The 27,181-nt window shown below is 45.0% G+C and overlaps 3 protein-coding genes and 1 long non-coding RNA gene across 4 annotated transcripts in view; 2 read left to right on the top strand and 2 right to left on the bottom strand.

The window, feature by feature from the left end:
* Positions 1-3,519, bottom strand: part of LOC122412391 (uncharacterized) — a 60,737-nt gene extending 57,218 nt beyond the window's left edge. Inside the window, exons 1-3 of the mRNA XM_043421865.1 lie at positions 3,234-3,519; positions 2,352-2,556; positions 1,952-2,251 (exon numbers count right to left, since the gene is read on the bottom strand). Coding sequence (XP_043277800.1) covers positions 1,952-2,251; positions 2,352-2,556; positions 3,234-3,519 — 791 coding nt within the window. The remainder of the gene's footprint in view (positions 1-1,951; positions 2,252-2,351; positions 2,557-3,233) is intronic.
* LOC122411878 (titin homolog) overlaps positions 1-27,181 on the bottom strand; it is a 1,333,995-nt gene that overhangs the window by 1,270,225 nt on the left and 36,589 nt on the right. The window lies entirely within an intron of this gene.
* LOC122411885 (uncharacterized) lies at positions 15,567-15,939 on the top strand. The gene is made up of 3 exons (XR_006261246.1): positions 15,567-15,664; positions 15,789-15,847; positions 15,921-15,939. It is a non-coding gene; the product is annotated as an uncharacterized lncRNA (long non-coding RNA).
* LOC122412390 (uncharacterized) lies at positions 17,177-19,855 on the top strand. Its single transcript, XM_043421864.1, has one exon. The coding sequence runs from the start codon at positions 17,177-17,179 to the stop codon at positions 19,853-19,855; it is 2,679 nt and encodes an 892-aa protein (XP_043277799.1).

The following is a 27,181-nucleotide window of genomic DNA, read 5'->3' as shown; positions in this document are numbered from 1 at the left end:
GTGTTGGTAAAAAACGCAAAAATTTTTTTGTTCAAAATCTTTGACCGATGCATCGAGTTGAGTCAGCGAATGAAATGCAGCACCAACTCTGAGCGGGATAATAGATTGCAGCATGTTATTCACTAGGCACACAAGAATCCTCAACATGCTTTTGATGTTTCCGTCGAGTTGTTGATGGACCGTCGAAATCACTGTCCGAACAAAAATCTCCCAGATAAACATTTTGTGTCAACGTAATGGCAATAACAGAGCATGAATTTGCTTATTTTAGATAGCATATGGCAACTTTTGCCGCCGTATAAGGTAGTATAATAACAGCTCGGTGATACGTAATACGATGACAAAAAAACGACAGCACAATATTATAGTGTTGACTTTAGTAACAGCAACATGATGGATTACAATGATAGCATGGTAAAGCAACTAATGGACCATTGTTTATCAAAACATAAAATCTCCGAAATGCTATAACAGCATAACGATGACAAAGCAACGGCGCAACAACGGCACGATATGCTGCCCAGTTGTTGGCTGGATTGTGCTATAGTACTCCAGCAACGGATCAGCGAATTAGTGACATACTGTAGAAGCAATTTGAGGGCACATTTTATGAACTCTGTGACGCACCTCCGACGGCAAGGAGACGACACGCTGTTGCTGCGTATTTGCAGCAATACGCTACATTGCCGGCCGTTGGGTAAGAGGATTGTAGCACGCTGTAATGCTATACCACCGGAAAAATCGCTATTTTCCAAAAGAGCAGATCGAATGAGTATTGACAGGATCATGCGTGTTTTCTCTGTGTGACTCTCGAAGACCATCTTAAAAATACAATTTTGACGTGGGTTGGGAAGATAGAATTTGGTAAAAATCACTTTATTATCGAATAAATTCATTTCCAGTTGAACGTGTGAAGGTTAAAATGTGAAGGTTGTCGCTTATGCAAATAAAGGGTGAGTCTAATTTGCATAATTCACGTAATAGCTATGATAATCGCAGTTGACTTCTATGCACAAAAAACGACCATTGAAAATGTTTGACGACGTATGATTCGACAGATGAAACTGTGTCTTATATCAAATTTAACATATTTGTTTCGTGGTATGACAACATGGGTCGAACGTAAAGTATGATAAAAATTATTGATCCATTTCGATAATCCCACGATGAAAATGGGCATGCAGTAGAAAAATCTGGGTTTCAGGAAATCTCTGACCACCTTTGAATTCATAGCAGTTCATTGATGCCGCTAAAACCCGGATACTTTAAACTGCACACTCGTGCTTGGGGGACCTCCTTTTCGAGTGAAATCCGAACCACTTATTCAGACGATAAACTCTTTCCTTTCGTCTGTCGAATATATTTTCGAGACTAATTAATTATAAATACCTTAGTCGATAGAAAAAAAATGTTTGAATTCAACGAGAACTCCACAAGTTTCACAAGTTTGTACGACTCGAATATAGGAATAGGGATAAAATGAATAAAGTTACAAGTGACTTGACATTTAATTGAAACTATTCGCAAACATGAAAGAAAAATTGAATGTGTAAACAGATTAAAGTAGCAAGTATATTATGAATCACTCGTATGTCGAAATCGAAGGAATCGAAAATGAAGTGGCTTCTTATTTCCAGTGAGGTCAAACGTTCGAATGACTGAAATATAAAAATGTTAAAAAAGAAGTTAAAAAAAACGAACATATGAATGAAACTTAAAGATTAGCGTTCGGTTCTTGTTTCGTTGTTCATTCACATTTAATTCCATAAATCAATGACGTATTTTTTTCAACTTCTGATCAGTTTGAACATGATAGGAAAAAGAAAAAGAAGTCATTTTCCATTTGTGAAAAAAATGAAAGGAACATACATTTTGATGTGGAGCTGTGATCCAATTTGTGAAAAAAGAATGTTCATGGATATCTAATCTATCATTTCCAACTTCTACTTACCGATTGCGAGAGCGAGATCTCTCCCTTGAAACCGTTGAACTTAGCGAGGACGACAATGAAAATCTTTGTAGACGGTTTCGTTGGTTTACGCTGTGATGGGCGCTTCGGTCATCACGGCTCTGCCGTCCTATATCACCATCAAAGTTTCCCATTCGAGATTCGTTTCCTCCGCGATCCATTCGTGAGTTGGGCCTCGAAAGCTGGCGAGTTTCGTTGCGCTGGTAACGATTTGCAGATGGACCACCTTCTTGTATTTTTCTTAGATTCTCCATTGAATTAATCGAGGACAACGGTGAAAATCTTTGTAGACGTCGTCGTTCGTTTTAACTGCAATGGGCGCCTCGGTTGTTTCGACTCTGCCGTCCCGCATCACCGTCAAAGTTTTCCATTTCAGGTTCACCGTGATCCATTGGTGAGTTCGACCGCTGGCGATTTTCGATGCGCTGATGACGATTTACGGGTGGACCGTTTCCTTGCCTTTTGATTCTCCATTTTGTTGAGAGCGTTGCGATGACGCTGCTTGGAACTTCTGAGCGCGTTGCCCATCGCATCGGTAAATTCTGACCAATTCGGCTTCGAATAATTACGATTCTTTGCAGCAGCCGCTACTCTCGACAAAAATAAATAGATTTCACTATTGGAAAAGAACCTTTCAGAAAATGATGCTGGTTCACTCATTCTGCACATTTTAAAAAATATACAGCATTATCCATATCATCAAGTCTTATCCATTATACTTGGCTAAAAATAAAGAGAACAGTTCAAGTAATCGAAGGAATAGTGAAATTATTACCGGAGACGAAAAGCGGAAAATACAGTACGACTGCAAAGAGAACCCGTAGAAAACTCTCGACCCTCAGTAATTTCCAGTGCTGTTCATGACGGCAGCAATGAATGTATCAGCGACAAGTAATTCCCGACCATTTTCATCGGTGCGCCGGGATACTCACAGAGGCATCGCATAACATTTTGAGCGGAAATTGGTAAACACGACCATTGAAATTACTCGGTTAAGCGCTTGGCACTTGTAAAATCCGAAATTACTCGACTGAATACCGACATTGAAGAACGGTTCGACAGAATCAAATTTTTTGACAATGAGATAAATTAAGATAAAGATATTCTATTACGTTTTGAATAATGCATATTTTTGAATTATTTAGTAAGCAATAGCGGTTACGTTTTTTAGTAGACAAGGTGAACTTTTTAGTTTTCAATTGGCGGAACTGAAGAACATCGTTAATGGGAATATCATGTGGTAGCGGTCCAGCATTATGCATACCGAGAGTGTTTGGAGCTTGATCATACTGATTTATGCGCAGGCGGAGAACAACTACCTGAACACGTTCTGCTATTCTGTTTGCTATTTGCTGCAGACTCAGATGTGGCTTCCTTACGTATCGACGAAATACTTTTATTGCATTCTCGTACGGGAATGCCGAATACTCGTCCGCCGGGCTAAAACGTTCGACATCGTCTACAAGATGCAATAAACCATGGACATTATAGCTAACAAAATCGTTACCATAAAGGCTAACGCCTTGTTGAACGAAAATTTTCAGTGCCATTCTCGCGTACGTTAATTGCCGTCGAGACGGCTTTGCAGAAACCAGGATACGGACAGCACTGCTCAGCAAAAGAAAGTGCTCGTATAAATCGGTGGGTAAAATATTGTATAGAACTACGGCTCCTGAATATAATAGAAATTGACGTAACTTGGTCGCCTTCCACCGACCATAACGATCTAACGGACAAGGGAAACGCGCAAACTCGCTAAGGCACCAGACGTGCAAACATTTAAGTCTTTCTGAAATTAAAGCGATGTCGCGAGCACATAATTTGGACGCTATCGAAAACGGTCCGTCAACCCAGGCCCTAAACAGCCGCTTCAGGACGCCGAGATATAGCAGATGCATAGGATCAAACAGAACCTGCGATACGGCGCCCATGCGAAGCTGCGAAAGTGGACTCTCTGTATCAAACTGATGATCTTCATCGATTTCATTGAAATACTCCTCATCGGTCCGTGGTGCATTGTCAAATTGACAATAAGACACGCATTTACCCAGACGCTTACCAGAAACTTTGCACTTGGATCAGGGATAGGTCGAATTATGGTTGAAATGACGCAATACCATAGCACGTGCGGGTGCGTCAGCGATAAAGGCTCGAAGAGAAAGAGGATACTTTGCGCCTTCATAACAAATGCCTCCTTCCGCTATTATTCGATTCACGTCCACGACGAAATGTCTAAAAAATTCCTTCGTACTCTCGGGTTTTTTTGGCCCTCTGTCTATACCTATCACCTTTACTAGTGATTTCTCAATGTTCGGAATCCTGCATTGGATAGGCCATATTTGATGGTTGCCGGAATTGTCAAGGTTCCCTCCGTCCGTGCTGAAATCTATCTCAAGATGAGCAGGAATTTCATCTGATGCTATCGAATCAAGGATACAAGTGATCGCGTACTCTACTCCCAAATGGAGATATTCCCCCTGGTATACGTCTACCGAATTGACCGACCTGCGCGGAGTGCGCAAAAGCGTTTTTACAGACTTTGGTAAGGTTGAGAAACATTTATGACTTTTCAATACTTTTAGAAGGTCATCTCCAGCACAGTGACTAATGCCATTCTCTACCAGGGTTGCAAAATTGGTAATGAAAAAGTAATGCATCACTCAATACTTTTTGAATTTGTAATGGAAATGAAATCCATCACTCATTACTTTAAATTTTGTAATGGAAAAAAAACTCCATTACTCATTACTTTGAATTTTGTAATGGAAAAAAATTTCATCACTCATTACTTTGAATTTTGTAATGGAAAAAAATTCCATCACTCATTACTTTGAATTTTGTAATGGAAAAGATTGTCTTCACTGATTACTTTGAATTTTGTAATGGAAAAAAATTCCATCACTCATTACTTTGAATTTTGTAATGGGAAAAAATTCCATCACTCATTACTATAAATTTTGTAAAGTGAAAAATTTTTCTTACTCATCACATTGCATTTAGCAATGGTATCAAATTTGTTTCAGACATTGCAGAACATTTTTTAAGTAAGGGTTTTTACCGTGGATCAAACTGACCCAATGGTCGTAATGACGTGTTACTCGGCTACCAGTCGGTGTAACGCTGTTCGTACCAGGAAAAAATGACCCGATGGCAGTTGCAACGTGTTACTGGACTACCTGTGCGTGTAATGCAGTGCGTGCAATGCATCCCTGGGTCAAAATGACCCAATGGTAGTAACGACGTGTAACTCGGCTATCAGTAGGTCTAACGCTATCTGCCAAGGGTCAAAATGACCCAATGGCAAGGTGTTCCTGGGCTACCTGTACGTGTAATGCAGTGGCCCCTGGGTCAAAATGACCTAATGGTTATAACAACATGTTACTGGGCCACCAGTACGTGTTCGCACTGAGTCAAAATGATCCAACGGAAGTAACAACGTGCTACTTGACAACCAGAGCGTATAACGCTGGTCGCGTCAGGTTAAAATGAGCCATTGGCAGTACCTACATTTTACTCGGCTACCAGTCGGTCTAACACTATTTGTACCAAGTTAAAATGACCCAAAGGCTGTAACAACGTGTTACTGGGCTACCTGTACGTGTAACGCAGTGGCCCCTGAGTAAAAATGGCTCAAAGGTAGTAACGACGTGTTCTTCGGTACCAGTGGGTGTAACGCTATATAAACTGGATCGAAATGACCCAATGGCTGACTCGACGACGGTAGGTGTAACGCTATCCGCGCCGCGCAAACTTGTGGCACTATATCAGTAATAATATAATATTCACAGGTACGTGCCCGTGAATATACCAGAAATGTTTTCAAATGAAATTACTTTGAAAATTTTTTCCAACTATATGCAATTTGGGACCATAAGGTAATGAACGCTCTTTTATAACTATTCTCAAACGAAATTCATAATTTAACGTGAATAATTATAGTCAAACATAGTGACGATCATATTGATTTTGAAAAATTTTTGAAAAAAAAAGAAGTTGAAGTAGCTGTCAGTGACAATATTAGTCAAAATTACGACTAGACAAAAATTTATGAAATATATTATCATTTTTATAAGAACCGTATCTAAATTACTGTTATGAATTTTAACTAGTTTATGGAAATATTTTATGCATAATTTTTTGTAAATAATAATTTATGAGAATACCACTTGATGCAAACATCGGCCAACACACGCAGCATGGCCAGTTGTCGACGCCGAGTCAGACCCCGGTCTCATGTTCGCTGGAGCAGACGACAGCCATGTTCTTTCCGTAACTTATATGCACTATCACCTTCTAATTATATTTATCCAAAAAAACACCCTGATCAAATCCAACTTTTCATATATCATTGGAAAGCTTAAAATTTTATCTTAAAGTAGTCTTATTTTCAGCATTACCGATTTGAGCATTATCGATTTTTCTAACTAAAATTTATTAACATGCGTAGTTGATGAATTTGTGAAGAATATCAACTGTTCTCTATTCATTAATAAAACAACTTAGGAGTGACAAGTACACGTCTTGAATGCGATTATTATTATTATTATTTTCAACTAGAATATGTAAACGTAATATAATATGTAAAAATTTGTTGAAACGTCTTCCACTCGTGATTTTTTGCCAACTTTATTTTTTCTTCTCTATTGTATAATAAAGATAAAGCTGACTAAGCTTCAACATTTTTTGGTAGATGTTTTAGCTTTTCGAAGAATTGTACGGCGCTGGAAAAAGACGATAATCCATTATCACCGACATTATCTGAAGCAAGAGAAAAATCTCTGTCGAATTGGTTCTGGTTCCTTATCCGCGAATCATAGCATGGCAGCAAACCAAACCTGTAGAATCTCAATGTTACGTCGATGGATTTTTTAAATATTTTCGGCCACTCTAAGCGGTTCAAATTAAAAATAAATAGCTCGTAATATTGACTATTTTCCGATTCATTACATAATGGAATCTCGAACGGGGCGAGCTTCGAGGAATTCATAAAGCAATTCAATTGTTCAAAATATATGATGTCGTGGCTATTGTAAGGAATTCATGAAATTGGCAGACTTTCGTATTCGATTCAATGAACAATTCTAAATAACGTTGAATTTTGATGGTTACCAATGATAACACCGGCACACAAAAAAAAGTGGTCAGTACTTTTGAGTAGACCCATGTAATTCTGTGTATTTTGACGCGCCGAATCAGAATTTGGGGCCAGTTCAGCGCCTACACCCACCAATTTTAAGTAAATTGCAAAAAACTACTAAAAATCCCAAATAATCGCATTTTTGGGTATTCGAACATCCTTCTTGACCTATATAATGCATGATTTTCATGTAATTTGATCCGCTGAATCAGAATTCGGAACCAGTTCAGCACCTATACCCACCAATTTGGAGTAAATTGTGAAAAACCGCTAAAATGGTAAAATAATCGCATTTTTGAGTCAAACAAATTTTTTTCGACCTATATCATGAATGATTTTTATGTAATTTAATGCGGTGAATTTAAATGCAGAGTTATTTTAGCATATACACCTTAACAATATTGAGTAAGTAACAAAACGCATTTTTAACCACTAAAAATTTGTTTTTACCTTTATCATGTAATTTTTATGTAATTTGATGTGCTGAATTCGTATATATTTTCATTAATTTTTTTGATGTCGGAAAAGATGGACTACACGTACAGGTAGTCCAGTAACACGTTGTTACTGCCAGTGGGTCGTTTCGACTTGGGGCGAACAGCGTTACTCCGACTAGTAGGCAAGTATAACGTGGATAGTTCTAATGGGTCATTCTGACCCGTCGCAAACAGCGTTACATGCACTGATGGCCGAGTAACACGTCGTTACTAGCGTTGCATCATTTTGATCTGGTGCGAACAGCGTTACACGTATTGGTACAAGTTTTTACTGTCATTGGGTCGATTTGACCCGGCGTAAACAGCGCCATACGCACTGGTGGCCCGGAAACACGTCGTTTCTACCATTGGGTCATTTAAACCCAGGGACCACTGCATTACACATGCAGGTAGTCCAGTAACACGTTGTAACTCCATCGGGTCATTTTGACCCGGTGCGAACAACGTTACACCGACTGGTAGCCGAGTAAAACGTGGATAGTGCCAATGGGTCATTCTGACCCTTGGCAGATAGCGTTAGACCTACTGATAACCGAGTTACACGTCGTTACTACCATTGGATTATTTTGACCCAGGAGTCACTGCATTACACGTACAGGCAGTCCAGTAACACGTTGTAACTGCTATCGGGTCATTTTGACCCGGTAGCTTTATACCGATTGGTAGCCGAGCAAAACGTCATTACGACCATTGGGTCAGTTTGACCCACGGTAAAACTGATTATCCTTACTTAAAAAATATAATGCAATGTGTGAAGCAAATTGATACCATTTCAAAATGCCATGTGATGAGAAAGAAAAATTTTCTACATTACAAAATTCAATGTAATGAATGATGAAATTTTTTTCCATTACAAAATTCATAGTAATGAGTGATGGATTTTTTTTCCATTACAAAATTCAAAGTAATGAGTGATGGAATTTTTTTCCATTACAAAATTCAAAGTAATGAGTAATGGATTTTTTTTCCATTAAAAAATTCAATGTAATGAGTAATGAAAATGGTAATGCATTACAAAAAGTAATGCATTACTTACAACCCTGTGTTGTGCCCATGGTAACACCAAAATTGGCAGTACATAAAGATTCAGCAACTAAGCTAATTCAGCAGAATTGCTAATCCGAGTCTCAAAACTCACGCTTGGAGTCTATCGACCCCAAGAAGTGCACACCCGAAGAATGCTGACAGAGCATCAAGCCACCGATCGCTCGAGAACGATCGAGAACGAATAATCAATAGTAGGGGTAAATTGATACCATTTTAAGGGAAATCGACGAATGTACAAAAACACTTGACACTGCCCGAATCAGGCAGTCTGCGAGAGTCAGCCCTAATTCCAGTAAAACGTCAATCATTTGGTCTCAAGGCAAATAAACCTTGACTTTGTAAAACTCTACCTAATAAACCTATTGTTAACCTGTTTTAAAGTATTGAGCTGGAGTTCAACTCATTTATTGGCAATAAGCCTTAAATACCTCATCCACGATCACTCGTCCCGTCGAGACGGTTTTCGCGGGCACAACATTGGTGGCAGCGGTGGGATTGCCACATCTCAAGAACCGAAACACGTCTCCAAGGCCAAAAGGAGAGGAGAGGCGAAGCGGAACAACATCTTGAAGGGCAGAAAAAAAAACGGCATCGCAGATTCCCAACTCTCAAGGACGAATCAGAGATAAGCAACCGACGGAAAACCAACGCAGCAACGAGCAGCATGCATCGACGGATCATCGTACTGTAAGTGACGGAACAAATTATTTTTATCCGCCAAAGCCAGAAACGATTTTATGTCCAACGAAGAACTCGTGAACCGTTTGAAATTACCGGGAGTCCGCACGATCTCGCGATCCCTTGATTCCTTCTTTAATAGAAACCTAAAATACGTTAGTTCAAAAAATCGTACAAGCTCACTATCGATTCCAACACGAATTAGGAGGAAAAGTGGTTCAGATGCACTAGATCGAACCGTCAGTTCAGACGACGTTTTTGCGGACGCATTATCCACGTCTGAAAATAGAGACTTTTCAACCGCGGAATCCACTCTTGACCCCCTAGTTTCAACCATGGTAGAAACAGTAAATTTAGATACTACGGGCAATCTACCGGAAATGTCGAAAATGGCGAAAATGGAAGAGCCCCAAATGCAGGAAGACAAACTCCAGTTGACACTATGTCCCTTAAAGAAGCACGGGCATTAATACCTGTTTTTGATGGAGAAAATCATAGAAGAGCAAAGAGTTTACTTGATGCCTACGAAATGGCAAATAGCATGATCGGACAAAGCCAAACTTTTAAAAATAGTATTAACAACCAAACTAACTGACGACGCCAGAGAAAGCGTCCAATACCAATGTATTGAAACATTCGAAGAATTTAAAGAACACCTAATGGAACAATATGGCATCCGGAGAACAATAGAAGCAATCCAAGTAGAAATGCACACGTGTAAGGAACGAAATAATGAAAATGTAACAGACTTTGGAAAAAGAATACAAGCCCTTACCATGGAATTAATTGAAGTTAGCGTGGAGGATGAGAGTACTATCGAACAAAAATTGACAGTAGAACGATACGTGAAGAAGATGGCTCTAGCAAATTTCCAAAGAGGACTGAAAAGTACCAAGTCCTCGTGAAAGCCAGAGGGTACACCACGCTCAAAGCAGCAATAAAAGGTGCTCAAAACGAAGAAACGATTTTACAGGGTTATGAATCAGTAGCTAAACAGACGCAGGGAGATAAGCGTAGTGAATATTGCTACAAGTGTAAAAAATCGGGACATTTAACAAAAGATTGTAGAAGCTCGAACTCATCGCCAGGGCATAATAACTTACCGACGCCATCAAAAAACATCAGTTCATTCACCTGCAATTACTGCAAAAAACCTGGGCACCTATGGAAAGATTGCCGAAACCGGTTGAATCGACAAAATAACGGTCAAAACAATACGGGACAACGCCATAATAATAATAATAATAATCGAGGCAGATACCGAGGAAATTTTAAAGGGAAGACCGGACAAAATAATAGTAATAACGGGAGCCAGGAACAAACAGGCGAAAACAAAAACGCAGGCGACAGCAAAAAGACCGTGGGGTCATTCACCCTAAACACGATCGTCGTCGAGGGAAAAACTACAGTCAGTAGGATCGCAGAAAAAGGAACGATAGGCCCACTCGGAAGACACAATGCAGAAAAGGCAAAAAATGTTGCCAAAATAGACACCATAGTAGTAGGTGGTGCACTATGGCGACCCCCACTCCTATCCCCACTCCTATCCCCACTCCTTTCCCCCCCTAGGCCGAGCGGCCGGCGTTGTGGGCGAGAGGTTTGCGGGTGTGCGGAGGGGGGATGAGCGTGTCGTCATAGTGCACCATCGCTTTTTTTTATTTTATATTTGTAAAAATATAAAATAAAAAATCTCTCTCTTTCTCTATACATATTAATTTTTAAAATAAAAATAAAATAAAAAATATATATATTGAAAAACTCACCAGGACGACGCGTGTGGTTCTCTCTCTTTCTCTCTCCATCGATCCAGTCTCTGTTCCACGACGTTGTCTCGCGTCCGATAGTTTTTCACACGCACACACACACACACACACACACACACACACACACACACACACACACACACACACACACACACACACACACACACACACACACACACACACACACGCGCGCGCGCGCGCGCGCGCGCACACACGCGCACACACACACACACACGCACGCAGCCTACTCCTCAGGACCGTCCGGGGTGTCGACAACGTCGACGAAGCCGTCGTCTTCGGCTCCTTCGTCGTAACCACGATAGCCGTCGGGCACCAACAACTCGTTCACGAGTATACCCCCGAGATCCCGGCCATCCTCAACAAACAGCCGGACGCTCAGGGGGTGTTGCGTGGGAGGGCTCATGACGATGGCCGCAAGAGTTCCCTCGCACAGCGCTTCCATCTCATTGATGGGATAGCAAAAATCCTCCAAGTAGGCGAGGCTGTGGAGGGAACACTCTATTACGAGTGCCGGTATTGCCTCTATTACCGATGAGGGGTGGTGGAGGCAGTCTAGGTTGTAAAACGCCGTGTCACAGTGATCCACCAGGTACACCTCAACATAATCATCGCTATCGCAGTATACGATTTCGCCGCGGTACACAATGCGTGACCCCCGCAACACCACCACGCAACTCACGCCCGACGCTGCCTCCTCACTTTGGATAGGCCTGTCCAGCCTCCTGTCTATAAATTCACTATACAATAATTCTAACACATGTAAATGTAGCTGCTCTATAGCGGCGGTGCGTACGTAGAGACACGCAACACTCAACAACCGTATGACGCGGCACATAAACGATTGATGCAAAAGTTCATAGCGGTAACGCGGATACATTTTGAGGGAAAAACTTGTAGAGAGAAAAAAATATAAATTTGACCGGGACGAGATACTCGCGCACGGTTCGGTTGAAGACTGACGGCTAAGACGTTCATGCAAATACGTGCTTATGGTGAGCACATCATTGCAGGGGTAAAAGAAGGACAGGAGGGGTGTAAAACAGCTGACGTCTCGGCCCGATGCAGTCATCCTCGTATACGGGGCAAAGGAATCACACATGCCCTCTCGCTCGCTCTCGCGCTTAGATAAGACCGTTCGCGAGGCGCGATACCTCGCGAGAGCTTGAGGTATTCAGTGCTTCATCAAAACTGCACGTGGCTGCAATCTCGACGGCGTACACCCTCTTACTCGCTCTCGTGCTAGCATACGCGTCAGCGTATACGCTCTCGCTCGCTCTCTCTCTCTCGAGATACGGTACCTCGCGCTCACCGTGCACAGCCTCTAAGCAGGCGGGGGAGTACGTCATCGTAGCATTGACCTTAAGTCATAGCATCGCACTGGTTCTTTAAGCAACAGCCAGCAGCGATGGTGTATACCGTCTCCCTCGCTCCAACGTCATGCTACATCCTCTTTCTCTCTCGCGAGGCACAATACTCGAGCATTTGAGAGCCGTGGCAATGATAGCGCATGCTATCTCGCTCGCACCCGTGTTGTGGTAAAGCCTCTCGCTCGCTCTCACATGAGACGCGAGGCCCTGCGCTCTCGCGACGCCGTCGTGCTGTGTCATCAGAATTGCACGTGCATCGGCCGAGCGCTCCAGAGCTGTAGCGTGGATAGAGCACAGCCTCTCGCCCACGCCCGGAGACATGATACATTTTCTCGCTCACTCTCTCTCTTGTGAAGTGCGCGAGAACAGCAGCAACAGCATATGCCCTCTCGCTCACACTCGCGACACCGCTCATTCTCTCGCTCGCTCTTTCGCTAACCGTAGAGGCACAGCGATTCACAGCTGTAGCAGTGATACCATATACCGTCTTGCTCGCTCCACCATCATGATACATCCTCTCTCTCTTTCTCTCTCGCGGGGGACGATACTCGAGCATCTGAGAGTCGAGGCACTGATAGAGTATGCTATCTCACTCGCTCCCGTACCATGATAAACCCTCTCGCTTGCGCTCTCATGAGATGCGAGGCTCTGCGCTCTCGCGACGTCGTCGTGCAGTGTCATCAGAATTGCACGTGCATCGGCCGAGCGCTCCAGAGCTGTAACAAGGATAGAGCACAGCCTCTCGCCCACACCCGGAGACATGATACATTTTCTCGCTCACTCTCTCTCTTGTGAAGCGCGCGAGAGCAGCAGCAACAGTATATACCCTCTCGCTCACACTCGCGACACCGCTCATTCTCTCACCCGCTCTTTCGCTAGCCGTAGAGACACAGCGCTTCACAGCTGTAGCAGTGATATCATATACCGTCTTGCTCGCTCCACCATCATGATACATCCTCTCTCTCTTTCTCTCCCGTGGGGCCCGATACTCGGGCATCTGAGAGTCGCGGCAATGATAGAGCATGCTATCTCACTCGCTCCCGTACCATGATAAACCCTCTCGCTTGCGCTCTCATGAGATGCGAGGCTCTGCGCTCTCGCGACGTCGTCGTGCAGTGTCATCAGAATTGCACGTGCATCGGCCGAGCGCTCCAGAGCTGTAACATGGATAGAGCACAGCCTCTCGCCCACGCCCGGAGACATGATACATTTTCTCTCTCTTGTGAAGAGCGCGAGAGCAGCAGCAACAGTATATACCCTCTCGCTCACGCTCGCGACACCGCTCATTCTCTCACTTGCTCTCTCGCTAGATGTAGAGGCACAACGCTTCAAAGCTGTAGCAGTGATGACGTATGCCGTCTCGCTCACTCTCATCATACCGATCCTTTAGTGAGCAGTCCTCTCTCTCGCTCTACCGTAAGACGCGATGCTTTATACAGAACTGTCGGAATTACACATACGGATGCAGCCTCTTGATGCCTCTAAACAAACCCCCCTCAATATATATTCTTTATTATATGCTATTTTGCGACTTCAACCGATTCACTTATGAAGAGCGTATCTCCGAGGGCTAAAGACACAGCTCGGTCTTCGGGAGAAGATGCTATACAGAAGATGGAGCAATATGCTCGGAAATATGCTTGCAGGGCTAAACAAAGCTGTCTCACTCGTGCGCGTGCTTTTTCACGCAAACACCGGGGACCATGCAGAGTACTGTTAAACTTCAGCGACTGCTCCTTTGCTGTCTTGAAAAAAGTATCGCTAGCATTTTAATCATGATTCACACCTATCTTCTCGCTCGAGATATGACAGTAGCGATTCAGCCGTCATATAGAACGGTATTTAACGATCACCCCTTACAATGTCGGATGAATCAGTGCGTTCTTGTATTTTGGGTCTTTTACGTCTAACAAAACCGCATAGCGCTCAGCTGAGACGCCGGTGTAACGACCTATGGTGTTACGAGTTGCTGCGTTTATCGGGTGCTCGACTCGTGAACAGACTTAAATACGTGATCTGGTGGGCCCCTTTACGTGCTCTAGTGGTGGCCTATAACAGAGGCATATTAAGTGGTCGTCGAGTGCTGGATGCTGTGTATGACGAGTTACAGCGCCGCGGTGTTTTAGAAGCCCCCCGCGTAAGAGGCCTTGTCGGTGACATCAGATGTAAGTACCATTATCACGATAAATCACTGTTGTTGGCGATTAGCAATACAACAGCTATTTTTTTTACCATAGGCTATCGGCAGTTTTACGATGCGGGGAGTGACGAAGAAGAGGCTCTCGCTGAGGCGACGAGAGCTGTGGAGGAAACGGATCTAGAGCGTCAAACAGCCCTCTACCGTACGTATTCAACTATGCTTTGGCGTTATCATCCGCGATTTTCGTTTTTAGACGTAAAAACCACGGGGCGGTATTTTTCCAGAACCGTTGCGCGAGGAGGGGGTAGGGGAAGAACCTAGAGCGAGCACCTCGGCAGCCCCGGCCGAGACGATACCGCAGCATTTTACCATATATCGGCCGTTTTACGACGCTGTGAGTGACGAAGAAGAAGAGGCTCTCGCTGAGACGACGAGAGCTGCGGAGGAAGCGGATCTAGAGCATCAAACCGCCCTCTACCGTGTGTATTCAACTCTGTTTTGGCATTATTATCAGCGATTCTCGTTTTTAGATATAAAGGCTACTGGCGCGGCTTTTTTTCAGAACCGCAGCATGAGGAGAGGGCCGAGGAAGAGCCTAGAGCGAGCACCTCGGCAGCCTCGGCCGAGCCGGTACCGCTGCAGCCCGAATTTGATGACGACGAGGCGTCGACTATTCTCAACCCCTCCTTGATGTTTAGCGATCGGTCTGATATACTGGGTAAGCATAGCCGTACAGCGATAATAAAATAAAAATAAACAGCGTTAATAAACAGAAATTATGAAATAACCCAAACAGCTGTGTACCGGCACACCAGAGCTAACGATGACGACGGAGCGATAGCGGGTCCATCGCATCACCGCCATCGTCAGCAGGAAGATGATGACCTCGTACAACCCGAGAATCAGCTGGGGGTGTACCCGCTGGACGTTCAACAGGCGGAGGAGGAGGAGGAGGAGGGGGAGGAGGAGGAGCGTCTAAACGAGGAGCGATTAGAAGCTAGACGCTTCGGCCTATGGTTTCAAGAGCTGATGGAGTGTGATTCAGGTAAAGAAATAATAATGTCTTCTCTCTCTTTCTCCCTCACTCGCGCGCTTTCTCTCTCTCTTTATCTCTAGCCCTTGCGGTAAATGCAGGATATGTTTAAAAGGCTTTATTATATTTAACACAGGGTACTCGTCAGCTGACTCGTCAGCTGTCTCGTTATTGGCGTACCGCGATTAGTACGAGGTACACTAAAGTTACAATATGCCTTTTTATCAGCGATCTCTACCCTATAACTCACGCTTTTGTTTGATTACAGATATACAAAAGGGCGGGGGGAGAACGCGCAATACACAGGGGTGCGAGGCTTTCGGGGATGTTCAACCCCCGGGAGGGCGGATCATCATTGCGCACGATACAGCTCGTTATTTCAAACGTTTTCGACTACGTGGTCGGGAGATAACACTGCGTATCCGCCAACCTCAAGCTGGCGCAAACGTGACAGCATGGCTTGAAGGAGCATTCCGCGATCTTCTGACGCATCTCACGAGTCACTGTGAGGGTGGTGACTACGCGGGGATCTCGTTCTCCGCGAGCAGCTTAACGCACGGCCCCGTCTGGCTTTCATTCCGTCCTGTCCGCGCCTATACATTTGTAGATATCTGGCAATTAATAACAAGCATAGCTCAAAGTGCAGCGTCTCTGGATATTGATGATTCTTTCCAAATAAAAGTATGTATCGTTAAAGGCGTGGAGGGTAGGGGGCGAAAACGTTTGACACACGAGGGCGTTGCTAAAAAATCAATTTTAACGATTCGAAATACCGACAATCTGTGTCTACCGCGCTCGTTAGTAACAGCACGCGCGTACGCGGAAAGGGGTGAGATACGCTCAGGGGCTCTGCATTCTAGATGGCAGCGTATACGACAGATTAACGGATCGCTTCAAAAAGAGGCGGCGTTTGAGCTCACGAGAAGCGCAAATGTTGTTATACAGCCCGCTGGCTGCGGTATGCGCGAAATTGCTATGTACCAGGATTATTTGGCTCGCGAGGGGTTAGCTATCGTGGTTTTCGAGTTTTTGACTTTGGGGCGACGCGAAAGACCGGTGTTTGACGGTACACAGACGGTTATGGATACAGTAGGCTCAGTCCGGCACACGTTATACATTCTGTATTATGAGCGGTCGCATCATTTCCAGCCTATCTTGAATCTACGTGGTGCTGTAGGCAGCTTAAACTTCTGCGCAATCTGTAACGCCCGTTCTCGTCGGGATCATAGATGTTTAAAAAAGAAATGCCCTCGCTGCCTTCAAGCACCGCCCTGCGCTCTGGGAGCAGCTGCCGCGATCAGATGCGAGACATGTAACCGCGATTTTTTTGGGGAACAATGTTTAGAAAATCACAGGGCTGTTACCATCCGTCGTAAACACAGGGTAAACACTGTTTGCGAGTCTCTTCAGCGGTGCCGTAACTGCTTTCGCGCGATAAGATCTTTAGAGAAAAAGACGCATGTGTGCGGGGAGGGTTTCTGTAAAACGTGTAAATCGCGGCACCCCTATAATCGCCTGTGCTATATGAGGCCTATTCGCGTCGATGAGAGGCCGAAAGAGAACATATTCATATTCTATGATTTTGAAACGCAGCAGTGTACCCCTGTAAAAGGTGATCCTACAACGCGCGTTCACGAACCGAATCTCTGCGTAGCTCAACGTGTCTGCACCAAGTGCTGCGATAATGTTTCTATAGACGAGCCGTGCGAGCATTGCGGGGATCACGAGTTTATATTTAGGACGAATCCTGTGTGTCAGCTTGTGGAGTTAGCCATACAGAGTATGCCGAACTTCTCTCACGTATTTTTAATAGCCCATAACGCCGGTGGTTTCGACGCCCAGTTTATCCTGCGTTACCTCATCGAGGAGAAAAAAACGCAGCTCCCATCTTTAATAATGAACGGTACTAAAATCATCACAATGCGCGTTGGCAAACTCGTGTTTCTCGACAGCTTGAACTACTTTCACATGCCTCTGAGTGCACTGCCTAAATCTTTCGGTCTAAAAACTGCTCTCGCCAAAGGATCTTTTCCGCATCTGTTCAATAGGCCCGAGAATCAAAATTATATTGGGCCGATGCCGCCTGCAGCCGATTACTCTCCCGACACTATGCGCCCGGAGGAACGCGAGCGTTTTTTTGCATGGTATAACGAGTTAAAGAATGCCTCTTATGTATTTAACTTTTCAAACGAGCTCATAACCTATTGTAAAAACGACGTTACGATATTGAGACAGGCCTGTGTGGTTTTCCGGAAAATGTTCAAGGACAGCGGACGCGTTTGCCCGTTTAGCGAAAACACAACAATCGCGTCCGCCTGCTTTCAAATCTTTCGAAAAAATTTTTTAAAACCTAACACGATCGGTATTATACCTACGGGCGGTTACAGATGGGCTCACAATCAGTCAAAAAAAGCGGTCTCTTGGCTCGTGTGGATGGAGCATTCTTTAAATCGTCGTATCATTCACGCAGGACGCTCGCGCGAGTTTAAATTGCCTCAAAATTTATTAGTAGATGGTTACTACGAAACACCTGATTCAGCCCACGTGTTACAGTTTCACGGTTGCTATTGGCACGGGTGTTTGAGCTGTTTCACTGTAAACAGAGACCGTGTACAAGGCGACGGTGATACACTGAACGAGCGTCTCGAGAGAACAAACGCTATATCGCAGAGAATCCGCTCAAGCGGCTACACGTTAACCGAGATTTGGGAGTGCGCGTATGACCGGATGATAAAAACAGATTTAGAGATGAGCGCTTTTGTGAGTGATCACCCTCTGGTTCGAGCGGAGCCTCTCAATCCGCGCGATGCTTTTTTCGGTGGTCGCACGGAAAACATGGTCACTCTGTACGATGTGAAAGACGGGGAACAGATACGATATGTTGACGTCTGCTCATTGTACCCATACATCTGCAAGTACGGTAAATATCCGGTGGGGCATCCAACGGTATACGTCGGCGACGAGTGCAGGGCGCTGACAGGTCCCGAAAATAATATCAGTCTTTCCCACGTCGAGGGCCTTGTTAAATGTACAGTGCTTCCACCGCAAAATCTTTATCATCCGGTGCTGCCGGTGCGAATGCATCAGCGCCTGTTATTCGGGTTATGTCGTAGCTGCTGCGAAACAATGAACCAGGACGCGTGTCCTCACGAAGACCCCGCGGAGCGCGTATTTAGCGGTACCTGGGTGGTGGATGAATTGCGACAAGCTATTGCGTGCGGGTATAAAATATTAACCGTGAGCGAGATCTGGCAGTATGAGATAACGCAGTACAACCGCGATACACAGGAGGGGGGCCTTTTCACCGGGTACATAAACACTTTTCTTAAAATCAAACAAGAGGCTAGCGGCTGGCCCGATGGTTATGCAGATGATGAGGCTGCCCAAGACCGTTATATAACTTCTTTTAAGACAGCCGAAGGGGTTCAGCTGGAACGTAGTGCGATAGCGAAAAACCCGGGGCTGCGTTCGGTAGCCAAGCTTTGTCTTAACTCCTTTTGGGGTAAATTTGGGCAACGTGAAAATTTACCTCAAACAGAAATAGTGTCGACACGCGAAAAACTTATGGAGCTGCTAAGCAGTCCCGAGCACGAGATCACTGGTATGCTACCCGTTAACAACCAAGTGCTGTATGTTAATTATACGAAAACCGATGATGCTGTAATGCCGTCTAATATAGCAAACGCTGTCATAGCTGCATACACCACAGCCCAAGCCCGTTTAAAACTTTACACCTATCTCGAACCGCTGGGTAGGCGTGCTCTGTACTGCGACACCGATTCCGTTATTTATGTCACGAGAAAAGAGCCTGGAGAGTATGAACCGCCAACGGGTCAATTGCTAGGGGATTTAACCGACGAGCTAAGCTCTTACGGCGAGGGCAGTTACATTAAGTCTTTCATCTCAGGCGGCCCTAAATTTTATTCTTTCATAGTTAATACGCCGGGCGGCGCGGAAAGCGAGGTTTGCAAGGTTAAAGGCATAACGCTGAATTACGCAAACAGCTCGCTGATAAATTACGAATCAATACGGTCATTTATAATAGGTGAGAGAGAGAATCCTGTTGTACTACAGTTTGATTCAATACGTCGTACACCATTCCACCAGGTTGTCACACGACCCGAAAAGAAATCGTGCATGCCTCTGAGTGTCAAACGAAGACGTGATGGCGAATACGGTTCGCTCCCTTACGGTTACAAATAGCCGTTTATAAAAACTCTCGCTTTAAACATTGTTAAGCAGTATTGTAAAATACCTATGTTATTACTGTAAAATATTTATACTGTTACCGGAAAATAAAAGTTCTATACATGTTTCAACTGCTCGAATTCTTTATATTATACCGCCCCGCAGGAAACGTGGTCATTCGTGCGGATGGATGTACGGTGGAAGCATCCCTGGACCTCAATGATCTGTGGTCCCACAGGCTGCGGTAAAACGTACTTTGTAAAAAAGTTTTTAAAGTTTATATCACTGATGAACAGTGAGCCATTCGAGAGAGTCATTTTCTATTACTCCGAGTGGCAGTCAGCGTACACGGAGTATGGTGAATCAATAGAGTTCCATGAGGGTCTACCTCAGAGTGGTGATTATGCTAACGACCCTCGCGCAAAACTTCTCATAATCGATGATTTGATGCGCGAGGCGTCTAACAACAATGTTGTGGACCTTTTCACCAAAGGCAGTCATCATAAAAATCTGAGCGTTATTTTTATTACCCAGAACTTATTCCATCAAGGACACGGTCAGCGAGATATCTCGCTGAATGCCAACTATATAGTGATTTTCAAAAACCCTCGTGATCGTGCTCAAATTCAGCATCTCGCGCGACAGGTGTATCCTGAAAACCCGCGTTTCCTACAGGAGGCGTACCACGACGCAACATCCAAGCCGCACGGTTATTTGCTACTCGATCTGAAACAATCGACGCCTGACAACTGTAGATTCCGTACCTGTATTTTTCCCGACGACCCCCATCATTTTGTCTACGTACCGCGGAAAAAGTTTAAAAGCGGATGCAATGCTGGTGAATTACCAGTTCAGCGCATGTAATGGCGCCCAAAGGGCTATCGTACTGTGATAAATGCATGATCGTTTTGAGCGCACTTCAGCGAGCTAACAAGATAACGCAAGGACCCAGCACCTGTGGAAACACCTCCCACCCTTATTATTGTATTGGTCTATGCGTGTGGTATATTCTTAAAGGCACTGCTACCCCCCATCCCTATAGGTCGAAAAAATCGGCTAAAAGGGGCGATACGTCGAGAGGTTAGACAGTTTGACATGCGTAATGGAGCGAAACGGTGCACCACTCTGCAAAAAGCACGTGACGATACTACGGGCTCTTCAGTATCTCAATAAAGAGCAACGCGAGGCTGTCCTGCGTAAAGCGGATCCGAGCATCATCCGCTGTATCTGCGAGTGTGCCTTGAACGTTCTTTGCGGTAACGTTCCTTTGAAGGCTGATCAGCGAAAAAAGCTACGACGACACGCCCCCGCTCTCCGTCGTTTAGCCGCGAAAAAAGGTTGTTGGAAGAGTAAAAAACGCTTTGTTATCCAGAGCGGCGGGTTTCTACCGCTCCTACTAGCACCGATACTAGGCACTGTTCTATCGAGCCTGATTGGTGGACGGGGATGATGGAGCACGCGAGAAAAATGGTTCTTATCCCTGAGGAGCATGTGACACAGCTGGGCATGCAAAATCAGAGACAGCCAACGGCCGGCTGGAACGCCTCGGCACAACCGCCACAATCTACTGATACCGTATTATCCAGACTGGACGCGGAGATGAATGAAATTTTGAACTCTAATGCCTACAAGAATGAGAGGGAAAAATGGACAGCGTACCTGGTTGTGCTACAGCGTTATCTCCATTTTTCTGATGACGAGAGAGCTCGACAACACAGCGATCTTATGAAAAACGACCATACAATGGCATCTAATTATGATAAAAGTGAAAAAGGGGAAACTCGTAACGGCATGAACGACTCCGTCATAATTGAAAGCATACCAGCCAAATATCGCACTAAAGCGAAGTTACTGCTCCGTCGTTTACATGACGCGCCACGCAGCAATTTTTCTTGGGATTCCGGAGGAGTCGTATCGATTGAGGGTAGCCCGATTCAGGGCTCGAATATCGTTGATCTTGTGAACGACGCCATGAGAGCTAGAAAAATATCTAAACCGGCGGGGCGTGGTGCTTTCGCTAAATTTCTGAGAGCAATACAGACACCGCGGGAGTTCATCGGTAATGACGCCTTGTGGCAGGAGACAAGGGCCAATTCAACGCTACGACCGTCGCAGCTCGAGGAGAGCAGCAACAGCAGTACAAACAGCGACAGTACAGGTGCGACGAGTCAGTCACCGTTCTTCAGTGGCCGTGATAGCAAATCAGATAACGCAGGGCAGAGCGGCAACGGCTATCCTAATAAACATCATAAGAAAAGACATGTAATCTGGGCTAACCTCAAATTATAAATATGAAAACGCTGGAAAAAGTGTATTTTAATCCATCCCATGAAGCATCGTTTTCAGGTGCTACTAAACTGCTACGTCTGGCCCGTCAGAAAAAAGTATCCAGAACGAAGACGCTGCAGTGGCTTGAGGGGCAGGATGCTTACACGAAACACAGACCCGTGCGACAGCACTTCCCGCGACGTTTTTATAACGTACGGAACATTGATGACTTTTGGGAAGCTGATCTGGTAGATCTTCGCTCAATTAAAGATTATAACGATGGTTATGTTTATCTACTTGTCGTGATAGACACTCTCAGTAAATACGCATGGGTTCAGCCTCTACGCGACAAATCTGCCACATCCGTGGCTAAAGCGTTTAACATCGTCTTGTCTAAGAAAAATAGCAACGGTCGATCACCCGTTTATCTGCAGACGGATAGGGGTAAAGAATTCGTCGGTGCTGCGTTTCAGGATTTCTTAAAGAAAAAAGGCATACAGTTTCGCATTGCGAGAAACCCCGATATCAAAGCGGCTATTGTCGAGAGATTCAATAGAACGCTGAAGGAGAGAATGTGGCGCTATTTCACGTATTCCCGGCAAAAACGCTACCTCGACGTTCTACAGAGCATTGTTTCAGCATACAACAACTCTACGCATAGCGCTATAAAAATGACGCCCGGCTCTGTGACGCTTGCTACAGCCGCTAGGGCTCGGAATAACTTGATACAGCGATACAAAAGGCCAGAGCGTTGTCTCCCTAAATATAAGGTGGGTGACATTGTGCGTATCAGTAGCGCGAAGGCGGCCTTTGCAAAAGGTTACGAAGGTGGTTGGAGCAGCGAGTTATTCAAGATTCACCGTGTGTCGTCCGGTATTTGTCCTGTGGTATACTTCCTGCACGATCTCCACGACGAGGATATTGACGGTGTATTTTATGAACCCGAGCTATCGAGAGTGCAAACAAAACAGGTTAAACAGAGGGCGTTAAAATGAAAGACGAGTTTTACATGGTTTTACCTAGCAATAGTAGTATGGATTATTATCCCGATAATGTAACAACGCGGTATACCACACATCTACCGCAGCGTATGTCTCTTCACGGTAGCTGGGCTGTTTCATTAGCCGAGATCCATATACCCGCAACCATTTTACACGTGCCTACCGATGGCAGGCGAAACTTCCTGAATATGATAACGGAGCAGGCGGCTGGTATCTCAATGAGGTACGTACCTACCGAGGGTAGGCGAAACATCCTGAGTGTGACAACGAGGCAACCGGCTGGTACCCTGGTGAAGTACGTACCTATCAAGAGCGAGTTGGAGGCCGGTGCTTCAAAGGCGTCTGCTTTTAAGGAAGATAACGCCTGTGTGCCGCCCGGCGTATACCATAGCATAGGGACATTGCTCGAGGCTATTAACGAAATACCTTATGTCACGGGCCATTTGAAATTCAAGCACGCCCGCAACGGGTATGTGACGGTGAAGCGTGTCTGCGAATCCTGTAAGAGCCTGGAGCACACCTTTTTTTTCTCCGACGTACTGAGCAAGGTTTTAGGGTTCGCCGAAACAGGAGGCGTAGTAGTGCCCCGTGAAGGATACACTGCTCAGAGGCCTGCCAATTTAGCCAACGGAGCGCCCAACATGATGTACGTTTATACCGATATCTGTGAGCCCTATATTACCGGCGATGTTCGCACACCATTGCTGCGCGTTGTACCTGTTGCTATCGCCGATGCCCATAATTACGGGTCTGTGAGGATAAGAAGCTTCTCGCCACCGCGTTATATTCCCTTACTACATACTAGTTTTCAAACAATAACCATTGATATAAGGGATGAGTTTGGCGAGCCAATACCATTCGAGCACGGGACACTGACGGTGACGCTACAGTTCAAGCGTATAGACTGACCTGGGTGTATCTACAATGGATTACTATGATGAGTACTTCGGCGTGCAGACGGGGAGTGGGGGTCGAACAGGCTATGGTGGTATCAGCCACGTGTATATCGGCTCACCAAACCAGCGAGGTCATGGCATTGGAAGTTTTTTAGGGGGTCTCTTTCGACGTATCATACCTCTCTTGAAACAGGGGGCTCGGACTGTTGGTAAAGAGGCGCTTCGCTCGGGGGTTAACATGGCCTCTGATGTCGTTAACTCCGGCATACAACCGAGAGAAGCGTTTCAAACGCGCCTGCGTGAATCAGGCCAAAACCTGAGGCGTAAAGCTGAGGAAAAAATTACATCGCTCATGAAGGGCTCCGGCTATAAAGGCAGCAAGATTAATAAACTGATGCATTCTGCTGCGGGGAGCGTATCACGACGCAGCTCTGTGAAAAGAAAGGCAGTGAAATCGCGAAAACGTTCAAGCGGCGGTGGCGCGAGAACGAGGTGTGTTAAGAAGAGGAAGAAGGCTGTGAGAGGTAGAAAATCATCGGCTAAACAGCGCGTCACGAGACGTAACAAGAAGCCAAGAACGGTGACGGATATTTTTGCTTAAACAGCGCTCTGAAAAATGGCGTTCCTACACGCGCACTCGTGCGAGTGTCTTAAGTCGGAGCTTGAATTATTTTCATTACCGCCAACCCAGACAACGATCGAGGGGACACACTCTGTATACTACAAACCAATCTCATCGTTGACGGATGATTCACCGATAGAATTTGTCGTCCCAGGCCAGGGGGATGAGTACATTGATCTCGCGCATACAATGCTAAGTATACGCGTTAAGATAGATGCTCCAGATTATAAAAAGACAGGGGGGCTAGAGGGCGTATCACCCGATGTAGGACCTGTCAATAATCTCCTACACTCAATGTTCAGTCAGATCGATGTATTTTTGAATCAAAAACTTGTGTCTCCTCCTAACAACGCTTATGCTTATAGAGCTTATATTGAAACTCTATTGAACTACGCATACGCCGCGAAGACATCGCATCTTACAAGTGCTTTATGGTATAGTGATACAGAGGGAGCAATGGATGATAAGGGTGATGGTAACAAAGGACTTGTAGAGAGACGGGATGCATTAGGCAAGGATAGAACGATCGATCTTCTTGGACATTTGCATTGCGATATCTTCAATCAGGAAAGGTTTTTACTGAACGGTGTTGAGATGCGTTTGCGCCTTGTGCAGAACAATAGCGCTTTCTGTCTCATGACTGATTTGAAAAACTGTAAAATCCGCATTACAGAAGCATCGCTAATCGTGCGACGCGTTAAGATAGCCCCTGGTATACTCCTGTCTCATGCGAGAGCTCTGTCTAAATCTACAGCAAAATATCCGCTGACACGCGTCGAGGTTAAAGCTATATCAATGCATGCCGGAATACATGGCGATACTCTTGATAACGTCATACTGGGCCAGCTACCAAAACGTATAATAATTGGATTTGTCGATAATAAGGCTTTCAACGGTGATTACGGAAAAAATCCGTTCAATTTTCACCACTACTCGATCAATTATCTTTCTTTATATGTAGACGGCCAGCAGATACCATCAAAACCTCTGCAGACAGACTTCACAGATAGTAATATGTATGTGGATGCATATCATACGTTATTTTCTGGCTCGGGTATTCACTTTCTCAACGATGGTAATTGTATCTCGCGTTTGAGCTACCCATACGGTCATTGTCTTTTCGCGTTTGATCTGACACCCGATCTCTCTGCTAATAGCAGCACCCACTGGAACCTGGTGAGGCATGGCAGCGTGCGGATAGAAGTACGCTTCGCAGGGTCTTTACCTACAACGATTAACTGTATTGTGTACGCTGAATATGATAATGTGCTTGAGATTGACTCATCTAGACAGGTCATCGTAGATTTCAGCGGTTGATGAGCGAGAGAGAAGCACCCTCAGTTTTCACCGAGCATTCAAAGAGCGACGGTCAAATAAAAAGACGGCATCATGTATATTGTTATTGATGTGCAGGGCGTGAGAGGTAGAGATAACCAGTTTATACCTAAAGAAGTAGCCGTCGTATCGGTAAAAACTGAAGACTATGGCCACTGGATTGTAAAGCCGCCCTATACGGGCGATAACTTGCCAGCCTTTGTAAAGCGTCAAAATATGTGGCTATGTGATAATGTTCATGGTATAGAATGGTCTAAAGGTGATACATCGCTACAAGCGCTGGAGACAAATCTGAAAAGGATTGCGGGCCATGCGACACGGATTTTCACGCGTGGCTCTGACAAATCATCGTATCTGGCGCAGCTCACGGGCTATTTTATTATAAATTTAGAAGATGATGAAGAGGCTCCTTCATTACGTCAGCTACCTCGAAGCGATGCATGCTGTATACACCACTGCGTCGCAAATCACAGACAGGCCTACAGATGCGCCCTGAACAACGCTATGAGAATCAAGGCCTGGCTCTGTCAAAGTGAGAGGATTACCTCCTTATGGGAGTATAGGACTACCACGTCGTGGAGCATTGGTATGTCCGAGACCAGGACCGAAGAGGAAAAAGAACCCTCGAATCATGAACAGTCTTCAGATCTTACAATCTCTCGAAAACATAAAGGAGCATGCTATAGGCGTCTACCCAGCCGATCGTATCCCGAGGGTGTGGACGAAACCGACGGCATTCGTGGTTAACACCGATGGATACAAACGGCCGGGAGCCCACTGGGTCGCCATGTACGTCGATCGAAATGGACACGGGTGGTTCTTCGACAGTTACGGGCTACCACCAATCATCCCACAGCATCTCGCGCGTCTCCGAAGAAACTGTCGACTCTTCCGCTGCAACACGGTTCAGCTCCAAGGCCCTAACTCGCAGTGCTGTGGACAGTATTGTGTTATGTTTCTTCATTATATGGCTACTGGTCTCGGTATTCAGCGATTTAGAGATGTTTTTTCGCATGATCTGCAGCGAAACGATAAAATAGTTCATGAGTATTATAATGCGTATAGCAGCAAGGGTGGTAAATCTAAGGGTATGGTTTCCGATACAGATGACTGTATCGGCAGGGGGCATAGGATTAAGCATTTACATTGTATACAACACTGCTGCTCTCGTTCTCGGTAATTACATGATAATAAAATTTTAACAAGAATCACACGAGCT

Source organism: Venturia canescens, chromosome 6 (genome assembly GCF_019457755.1).
Source record: "Venturia canescens isolate UGA chromosome 6, ASM1945775v1, whole genome shotgun sequence".
Taxonomy (NCBI): Eukaryota; Metazoa; Arthropoda; class Insecta; order Hymenoptera; family Ichneumonidae; genus Venturia; species Venturia canescens.
The sequence above is the reverse complement of the archived record's forward strand: the minus strand, read 5'-3'. Positions and strand labels throughout refer to the sequence as shown.